General features: G+C 36.2%; 1 protein-coding gene across 1 annotated transcript; it reads right to left on the minus strand.

Moving 5' to 3' along the window:
* Positions 1–726: 726 nt before the first annotated feature.
* On the minus strand, positions 727–1,578 carry LOC134387620 (olfactory receptor 7A17-like). Its single transcript, XM_063110037.1, has 2 exons — positions 1,224–1,578; positions 727–938 (listed from the first exon to the last, which is right to left on the minus strand). The coding sequence occupies exons 1-2, from the start codon at positions 1,576–1,578 to the stop codon at positions 727–729; spliced, it is 567 nt and encodes a 188-aa protein (XP_062966107.1).
* Positions 1,579–10,821: the final 9,243 nt, after the last annotated feature.

Genomic DNA, 10,821 nt, shown 5'->3' on the forward strand with positions numbered 1-10,821 from the left:
TTCAGTGGAGACTGCACTTGGGGTCAAGTAGTTGGTCATCAACATTTTCCAGTCATAATGAAAGACACTGTGGACACTGAGCTGAGTGTGACAAAAGGATACTAACAAGCAGAATAAAACCCAGTTACCAGTTATAAAACATTATAGTACATTACAATCTGCATTTTTAGATAGTGAGATACAAACAATAACAAACATAGAAGTGAAAACTGTGGTCTCAGATTTTCCGCTCCGACAACATTGTATTAAAAACATTAGTGCCAACTGGAGTTTTCTTGTTATTGTTGATTTGCTTGGGACTTTTTTTTAGCTGTTCGTACTCCCAAAGGTGTAATACATCTCTTGACTATTATTTTAGTCACACACAAAAGAAAAATTACATGGCAGGACATTCGTAATTTGTGAATCAATTATTCTTAACTATTCCATGTTCTTCAATAAAGTAAATGGGACTAAATATTTCTAAATATTTCTAAATATTTCTGATACAAGAATGTGAATAAATTTGGGGAGGGAAGAAGATGACAATGGGAAACTTTTTAGGATATTAGAGAGGAAAATGCTTATAAAAGTGTGTGACTTAAACTGTATACAAAAATTGAAATCAAAGAAAGATAAATTTCAGGCAATAAACAGAATGAGCAAGCTGTACCTCACAATCTGATCAAAGAATCACAATTTTTCTCTCAGACGCTTTGATCCCTGCATTCAGGGGAACATCTTCAGTCATGGTGTAATCGTTCCTTTTCTAGTTTGCCTCCCAAAGAATCTTTTGAGAGCCGTCTTTACATCCTTATTCCTCAGACTGTAGATGAAGGGGTTCAGCATGGGTGTGACCACAGTGTACATCACTGAGGCTGCAGCACTTGACAGTGAGTTGTGTGTAGCAGCAGAACTAAGGTACACTCCTAGGCTTGTACAATAAAATAAGGAGACAACTGAGAGGTGAGATGCACAGGTAGAAAATGCTTTATACTTTCCTCTAGCTGAAGAGATTTTATGTATGGAGGAAACTATCTTAGAGTAAGAGTAAAGGATACCAGCAAGTGGTCCAGCAACCAACAGTCCTAATGCAAAATATATCACCAGGTCATTGAGAAAGGTGTCAGAACAGGCACTGTGGACCACCTGATTAAGTTCACAGAAAAAGTGGTGTATTTCCAAGACTGTCCCAAATGATAGCCCCAACACCATTAAGCTTTGTGACAAGGAATTTAGAACACCTATGACCCATGAAACTAGAACCAGCAGCCCACAGTGCCAGGAGTTCATGATGACCGTATAGTGCAAGGGGTGACAGATGGCCATAAATCGGTCATAGGCCATGATGGTCAGGAGAAAGTCATCCAATCCTGCAAAGAGTAGAAAAAAGTGTATCTGAGTGATGCATCCTTCATAGGTTATGATCTTGCTGTGTGTCTGGATGTTCAGCAGCAACTTTGGGATGGTGGTGGAGGTGAAACAGATGTCCACGAAGGACAGGTTGGAGAGGAAGAAGTACATGGGAGTGTGCAGGTGGGAGTCTGAGATGACAGCCAGGATGATGAGCAGGTTTCCAAACACCGTGGTCAGGTACATGGAGAGGAACAGCCAGAATATGAAGGGCTGCAAATCTGATGTCTCTGAAAATCCCATAAGAAGAAATTCTGAAATTTGTGTATCATTTCCTGGATCCATGCAGTGGAGGGGACTACCAGGAAGAACAAAACCAACATGACTACGTTTTCAGCAAATGGGCATCACTCACATTGTAGAAATGTTACAATTTTTATTTTTCAGTCAAGAAATGATTTTCTGTCTTTTGTGATTGTATCTGATCCCTGTAGGGGCATTCATAGTGCTTTTCTGATAAGGAATTCCTGCTCAACTTCTTGTCCTACATAGATCACGTATTCTACAATTTTAGTGACAAATTCTTTTACTTTTTTATGGAATAGAATTTGAGCTCTGAGCATGACCCAGGCATTGCCTAGACAATGAGTATTGCATGCTGAAAAACAGAACTTTGATGCAAAAAGAATATAAACAGATAAAGAAATCATATAAGATGTCAGATGGTAATAAGTACTACAAATAACGCGAAGGCAGGTAAAAAGATAGAGTAGATGTTGGTGCTTTTAAAAAGTTTTTAATTGACATAGAAATGGTACAGATTTATGGGAGTGCTGCTTCTATGGGAGTCCAGGCAAGAGAGAGAGAAAAGTTGACATTTGAAAAGATACCTCAAGGAAGACTGGACTGTGGAGCCACGAGGTTACCTGTGGAAGTGTGGTCCTTGCAAGTGAATTACCAGTGGGAAGGCCCTGGGGACTTTGCTTGTTTTAGAAAATCATGGAAGCCAGTGTGGTGAAAGAGTTAGCAAGAGGAGAGTGATGAGAGAAAGTGTCAGAGAATGTGAGGTGTGAGATGGGCCCCCTGCTCCTGCTCCGACTTCAAAGCCCAGAGGTATTTTGTGCACATGCTTTTCCTTGCACTTTTGTTGTAAACAGCTTTATTGAGGTATAATTGAAATGCAAAGAACTGCACATATTGAATATGTACAATTACATGAGTTGGACACATATTATGACCCCAGATACCAGCACCACAGTCAATGTAATACACATATTCATCACCTCCCTGAAATTTCCTGTGTCCTTTATTTGTTTTGTTTTGTGTTTGTGGAGAGAACACTTAACATGAGACTGACCTCATAACAAATTTTGAAGTGTACGTTATCATATTGTTAACTGTAGGCACTATGTTGCAGAGCAGATCTCTAGAACTTATTCATCTTATAAAACTCTAACTTTAAACCCACTGAAAAAATAACTCTTCATTTCCCCCATTGCTAATCAGCTGGCAACCGCCCCTCTATCCTCGGCTTCTACGTGTTTGATTACTACAGACACCTCACTTAAGTGGAATCATGCAGTATTTTAATTGTAAAGTCATCCCATGGATCACAGTGGATACCTCCTTATTGTCATACTTATTAACATTCAGGCAACTGCATGATATGAGTCATGGCTTGGAACATATGAGCTCGGGCACCTGTGATCTGAGGACTGCTCACTCCCCACAGCGCGCGCGCGCGCGCACACACACACGCGCGCGCGCGCGCGCACGCACACACTCTGACCTCCTGAGGACATGTTACTACCATTGTCTTCTCACTTCTAGCCACACTCACTAGAAAATAATGGACATAAGGCAATTCATCAACATCAAATTATCTTTCCCTGAAAATAAATGTAGACATAGTTCCCAAATTCAAGTTGGTAAGCCTTTCAAAAACATGTAAACTTTGTGGCTTCCTTTTTACATGATTTTATTGTGCTCCACATTCAAAGAATAAATAAATAAATAAATATGATCTGCTCAGTAAGGAGAGAGGAATGAAATGTGCATGAGGGGGAGAAAGATCTAACAAGCTCAGTTGGCCCCGGAGAGATTGTGACGAAGGGACAGCTTCCTTGGTCCTGAGGCATGACAAGCCTGCTTACCTCCCCCTGGATGCCTAGGAGCTAAAAACAGTTTATTCAAAGGAGAAATGAATGATCTCTTTGTAGTATTAAGGCATCTTACAGATTGAACACTCAAGATAAAAGTGAGCAAAGGGAGTAAACCCACAATACACAAAAGGAAATGTACAAAGGACATGGAAGTTGAAGACTTTTAAAGATGAGCAGGTAAAAGCTTTAAACACAAGTCTCAACTCTCTGTGAAAGACCCACAAGCTTGACCATCACACTGCCGTGCCCCTTTCCACATAGAACTTCCAGACATTTAACTTGATTTCCAGGTTCACCAGACATCTGCACATCAACACTCATGGCCTTTATACACTTGCTTCCCTCTGCTTGGAGTCCCACTTACTGGTCTATATGGAGTTTTTCCACCCCCTTCTCTACCTGGAAAACTTCATGTACTTTATCAGGACTGCCTGGAGCCATCCACTTTATTAACTTTATTTCTTTTACATTATCACATTTAAAACGTACACTTCTTACATGCACATATTTTAGATGTGTGACTATCATTTTACTGATTTTATTCAAATCCGTCTATTATCTCCCAATTAGACTGAATGTCCTGAAGGATGTAGCAATGTTATACATACCTCCCTCAGACTTAGTTTAGCTGGCAACTGTAGCTGAATGCATAGGTACTGTACAAATAGTTGAGAGAATTGCTGATGAGGAGGAAAGAGAAGAAATAGGAAGAGGCTAAAATAGGTACAAAGGACATTCTAGAGAATTGTTTTTCACTATCTGAGATCTGGACCCATTAGGGTGTCTGACTAATGTTTGTAAGAATTAACTAGAATATAATAAATAAAGCAAAAAATGAAAATATTATGCTGTGCCATAGATAGTAAGGGTACATGTAAAATAATTTAATAATGTACTCTTTTAAGCTGCTTGCTTGTGTGTGTTCATGTCTACATAACACACTCAGACTCTATTACATAAAAGCAAAGAACTTGCACAGATGATTTTGAATAGGAAATGTAAAATGCTGACAGACCAAAAATATATTCAGCTTCCTGGTTCCAAAATTATTGCAAAGTAAAGCTCTTTAGTATTCTCCTTTTGACCTGTTAAATATTTTCCTCCCATGGGAATGCTTGATGTGAGAGAAAATGCTGTGAAATGTATGTTTCATGAACTGCTGTTACAAGGTAGCATTTGCATGCAGTCCATTTGTCTGATCTTCCGAATGAATATAGAAATATGCTCAAGTACATCCCATCTTAATTTTTTAAATGCCTCATTTCACTGCACATCTCTCCACAGGTAATACTTAATTTCCTGCTCCCTAACCTGCAAAACACTTTGCATATATTCTAAAGTTACGATAACCACTTTACACCTCCAATTCCTTCATCAGTCTCATCCATCTGGACTTCCATTCCCATCTGTTAACTGTCATCAGTGATTTCTGAATTGCTGAGTCTAAAAGACACTTCTCTTTTTAACATATAAAATAAATTAATGATAAAATTTTCAGCCAAACACTACAGCGATCTCTTGGCTCTCTGCCAAGTAGGATTATATCTCAGGTGACCTCAGGTAAATGTTCTTGGCTTCCATTCTCTCCAAACCTTTCCTGCAGTACCTACTGGGCTCTCAGACTCACCTGGAAGGGGTCTCTGAGAGGAAGGTCTCCATGTGGAAGTCTGAATTCCTCCCTAGGTGGTTGATGATGGAGATGAAGGCTCTGTCCTCAGACAAGACAGCAGGAAAGAGTCAAGCAACAGTCCTCTAGCCAGACTTAGGATTCCAAAAGAAATAACCACATCCCGTGCAGCCCAAGGTTGAACACTCTGAGGAACAACAGCAGAGGAGATATTTACAGATCCTTATATCTGCTCATTTGACATAATTTCCTCTTGTTATTCCAATCCCTAAACACCTGATTTCCCAGTGGGAAACTGGTTAGGGCAGAAAGGAAAAATAATAATAAAAAATATTACTGTGTATATTTGAGACACAAAACATGATGCTGTAAGACAGATGATAGATAGATGAATAGATAGATAGATAGATATATAGATAGATAGATAGATAGATAGATAGATAGATAGATAGATAGATAGATAAATGGTTATATATACAATGGTTACAATTGTAAAACAAATTTTGATTTCTATCATAGTTACTGTTTTTTCCTCCTGTGGTGAGAGGAGCTATAATCTACCCTTTTATCAAAATCTCTGAACACTATTATTAACTACAGTCCTCATGTTATACCTTAGATCTTTCTACTTGTTCATTTTACATATTAGCCACTTTGTATCTTTTGACCTACATCTCAATATCCCCTCCCCCATCTTGGTAATCAGTGTTTTAAAAATATTTTTTATATTTCATGTATTTTACCTTTTTAAAGATTTCACATTTAAGTGAGATTATGCAATATTTTCCTTTCTCTCTCTGGATTATTTCACTTAGCATAATGTCCTCCTGGTCAATCCATGTTGTGAACACTGGTGGGATACCTTATTTCTTAAAGCTGAATAATATTCCATTGTGTATAGGTTTCTTTTTCCTTTTATCCAGTAGTGCACACTTCAGTTATTTCTGTGTCTTGGTTATTGTGACCATGTTGCAATGAACATGGGAGTGCAGGTATCTCTGTGAGGTGGTGATTTCAGTTCTTTTGGAAAAGGAACTGAAATGGGTGACATGGTAATTCTATCTTTAATCTCTTTATGTACCTCCACACTGCCTTACATAATGGCTGCACCAACAGTGGACTAGGGTTCCCTGTTCTTTACACCTTCACCAACACTTGTCATCTCTTGTCTCTTTGATAATAGCCATCCTAACAAGTGTGACATGATAACTCACAGTGCCTTTGATTTCCATTACCATGATAATTAGTAACGTCCACCACCTTTTCATGACCCTGTGAACCATTTTTATGTTGTCTTTGATCAAATGTCTTTTCAGATCATTTGTCCACTTTTTAACCAGGTTATACTCATATGTTTCTTACTACTGATTACTTTATATACCTTGGTTATCAAATACATGCTTTGCAAATATTTCTTAACTGATTTGTAGGTTGCATTTTACTTTGTCAATTGTTTCCTTTGCTTTGCAGACACTTTTCAGTTTGATGTACTTCTACTAATTTATTCTTGTTCTTGTAGCCCGAGTTTTTGGTTTGATATCCAAGTAATCATTGCCAAGGACAATGGCAATGAGATTTCCCCTATGTTTTTTCCTAGGTTCATGATTTCAGGGCTTATGCTTAGGTCTTTTATCCATTTTGAATTGATTTTTGTGTATAGTGTTAGATACAGGTAATCCAGTTTTCAAAGTACCATTTATTGAAGAGACTATTCCCTCCCTATTGTGTCTTCTTGGTGCCCTTCTTGAAAATTAGTTGACCATATATATTTGGGTTTATTTCTGGATTCTCTATTCTGTTCCATTAGTTTTTGTGTCTTTTTATTTTTATAAATAAAAATAAGCCAGCAACTTGCTGTTTTGATTACTATGGCTTTGTAATATAATTTCAAATCAGGAAGTGTGATGGCTCCAACATTGTTCTTATTTATTCACAGAATTGCTGTAGCTTTTTGGGGTCTTTTACGATTCCATAAAAAATGTAGGATTGTTTCCTCTGTTTCTGTGAAGAATGCTGTTGGGATTTTGATATGGATTGCACTGAGTCGATATATTGGTTTGGTTAGGATAGACATTTTGCAATAGTAATTCTTCTCAATCCATGGGCATGAAATTTTTTTTTTTCTCTTCAGTTTCTTTCAGCAATATTTTATACTTTTCATTTCACACTGTTTTCTCCTCCTTGGTTATATTTATTCATAAGTATTTTTGGTGTTCTTACAAATTGGATTGCTTGTTTTTAATTTTCAGCTTTGTTATATTTATGTATATATATATATATATATATATGACATAACTTTTTGTATGATTATTTTATATCCTGCATCCTTACTGAGTTCATTTATTATATCTAACAGTTTCTTGGTGGATTTCTTGGAGCTTTCGTACATGTAGGATCATGCCATCTACAAATAGAGATAATTTTACTTCTTCGTTTCTGATTTGGACAACTTTTTTCTTTTTTGTGTGATAGTACTTCCAGTGCTATGTTGAATAGAAGTGGCATCCTTGCCTCATACCAGATCTTAGATGAAAAATTGAAGTTTCTCCACATTAATTGCAGTGCTATCTCTGGGATTTTTTATTAAATGGTCTTTATTATGATAAGGAAATTTCCATTTGTAAGTAAACATTCAAGAGTTTTAATCAAAAAAGGATATTGAACATTGCTGAATGCTTTTTCTGTGCCAACAGATATGAACATGTGATTTTATTTTTCAGTCTGGTGGTGTAATGTACCACATCGATTGACTTGCCTATGTGAAACCAGCCTAGCATAACTGGGATGAATCCCACTCGGTCATGATTAATATTGGATGTGTTTTTAAATTCAATTTGCTACTAATACTAATTTTTGAGGATTTTTGATCAAAGCTCATCACTGATATTGGCATATAGTTTCCTTTTCCTGTGGAATTACCTGAGTTACGTATGAAGGTGAAGCTGGCCATATAAATTGTGCTGGAAAGTATCTACTCTGGCTGTTAAAAATATTGTTATTAATTTTCTTTTGAAGGTATGGTAGAATTCAGCCATGAAGCCATCTGGTCCTCAGCTTTTTCTTTTTGGGAGATTTTCAATTACTATGTAATTCTCTTTGTTTGTTATTGGTATGTTCAGGCTTTCTATTTCTGCCTGTTTCAGGATTGGTAATTTGGATTTTGTTTTTGAAATTTATCCATTTTTCTAAGTTATCAAATTTGTTGCCATATAATTGTTTATAATAATCCCTTATGATCTTTTTTATTTCTGAGGCATCTATTGTAATGTCTCCACTTCTTTTTCAATTTTATATATTTGAGTTTCTTTCTTTTTTTCTGAGTTAGTCTAACTATGGGTTTCTTGATTTTGTTTATTTTTTTTAAAAAAAACAACTCTTACTTTTATTGATATTTCCAATTTTCTACTTAATTTATTTGTATTCTGATCTTTATTATTTCCTAACTTCTGCTATATTTGGGGAAGGTTTTTCCCTATTTTTAGTTTCTATGTCCATTGAGTTATAATGTGAGACAACAGAAGCAAAAGTAAACAAATAGGATAGCAGCAAACTGAACATCTTCTGCAGAGCTGAGGAAACAACAAACAGATTGAAGACACAATGTGCACAAAGGGAGAAAATATTTGAAACTATCCACCTGAGAAGAGATTGATATCCAGAATATGGAAGGAACTCAAACAACTCAATAGCAAAAAATCTGATTTAAAAAATGAGCATTGACACCAACTCCCCGCTCCTCTTTCCCCTGACCCCTTAGTAGTCTCTCTCAACTGCTGTTCTACTCCCTACCTCTATGAGATCAATTTCTTTAGCTTCCACATATGAGTGCGGACATGTAGTGTTTCTCTTTCTGTACCTGGCTTATTTTACTTAACAAAATTTCCTCCAGGCTCATCCATGTTGCTTCAAATGACCAAATATCATTCTTTTATATGGCTGAGTAGTATTCCATTGTATATATACACCATGTTGACTATATTCAACCATCCATTGATGAACATTTGGGTTTGTCCAAATCTTGGCTATTGTGAGTAGAGCTGTGATAACATTGGATTTGCATATATCCCTTCAACATGTTGATTTCCATTCCTTTGGATGTATATCCACTAGTGGGATTGCTGGACTGTTCCCTATTAGATTACTGCATACTGTGTAAATGTATCCAAATATCACAGTGTACTCCATAAATATGTACAATTAACATGTGCCAGTTATGAAAATAAATTAAAAAGAAAATATTCAGAGACAGAAGTAGATTAGAGGTCACCAGAAACTGGGGAGGAGGAATAAGAGAAGTTATTGTTTAATGGGTACAGGGTTTATACTTGGAATGTAAAAAAAAAAAAAAAATTAGAAACATGTGGAGGTAGTGATTCCACAGTATTGTGGATGAAATTAATTCCATGCAACTATACATCTAAAGATGCTTAAAATGACAGTCCTTGTGTTGTATACATTTTACCACAATAAAAACAAAGGGCAAATTAGATGAATAGACATTTCTCAAAAGGAGATAAAGAAATGGACTACATGTGTATGAAAAAATTCCAGTCATCATTGAAATGCAAATCAAAACTACATTGAGATATCATCTCACTCCGTTTAGAATGACTTTATCAAAAAGACAGGAAATAACAAATTGCGGTGAAGATATGGAGAAAAAATAACTCTTATACAGTTTTGGTGGGAATGTAAGTTAGTATGGTCATTATGGAAAATAGAATGGAGGTTTCTCAAAATAACTACGGATAGAATACGATATGATCCAGCTATCCCATTAGTGGGTATATATCCAAAGGAACAGAAATCATCATGTTGAATGGATACCTGTACTCCCACATTTATTGCAGCTGTATTCACAATAGTCAAGAATGGGATCAATTAAAGTATCCATGAACAGATGACTGGGTAAAGAACATGTGGTATGTATACACAATGGAATAGTAGTCAGCCATAGACAAGAATGAAATTCTGCCATTTGCCGCCACATGGATTAGTTTGGAGAGGACATTGTTAAGTGAAATAAGACAGGCTCAGAAAGAAAAACACCCCATGTTCTCACTCATATTTGGAACTAAAAAAAGTTAATCATAATAGAGGTAGAGAGTAGAATATTGGTTATATAGACTGGAAGGGGTGGTGGAGGAGGAATAGAAAGAGGGTGGTCAATAGATACAAAATTGTAGCTAGAAAGAATGAGATCTAGTGTTCTCTACCAATGTAGGGAGATTACAGTTGAAAATTTATTGTATAATTTCAAATAGATGTCAGAGAGGATTCTGAATGTTCCCAACACAAAAAAATAACAAATGATTGAGTTGATGGATATGTTAAATACTCTGATAGGGTCATTGCACACTGTGTAAATGTACCCAACAACATATTGCACTCAATAAACGTATACAGTTATCATGGGTCATTTAAGAAAAGAATTTTTTTTTTAAATCAGAGACAGAAGTAGATTAGAGGCTGTCAAAACATGAGGGGTGGGTGGCACTATGGAGGAATAATTAGAAAGTAATGTTTGAGTTTATGTTTAAGACGATGATGAAAAAGGTTAAAAATAGATAGAGGTGATGGTTACACAGCATTGTGAATGTAATTAATTCTGCAGAATTGTATGTTTAAATATGGTTAAAATGGCAAATCTTATGTTATATATATTTTAGCACAATTACAAAAGAAAGAAAAATGGTCCTT

This window comes from Cynocephalus volans, chromosome 10 (genome assembly GCF_027409185.1).
Source record: "Cynocephalus volans isolate mCynVol1 chromosome 10, mCynVol1.pri, whole genome shotgun sequence".
Taxonomy (NCBI): domain Eukaryota; kingdom Metazoa; phylum Chordata; class Mammalia; order Dermoptera; family Cynocephalidae; genus Cynocephalus; species Cynocephalus volans.

Bases quoted from the DNA above. Each gene is read 5' to 3' on its own strand.
- LOC134387620 (XM_063110037.1), bottom strand. From the start codon at position 1,578: ATGTACCTGACCACGGTGTTTGGAAACCTGCTCATCATCCTGGCTGTC. The intron at 939-1,223 runs GTGTTCTAAATT...CTCACCTCTCAG, and splicing joins TCTAGTTTCATGGGTCATAG to TTGTCTCCTTATTTTATTGT.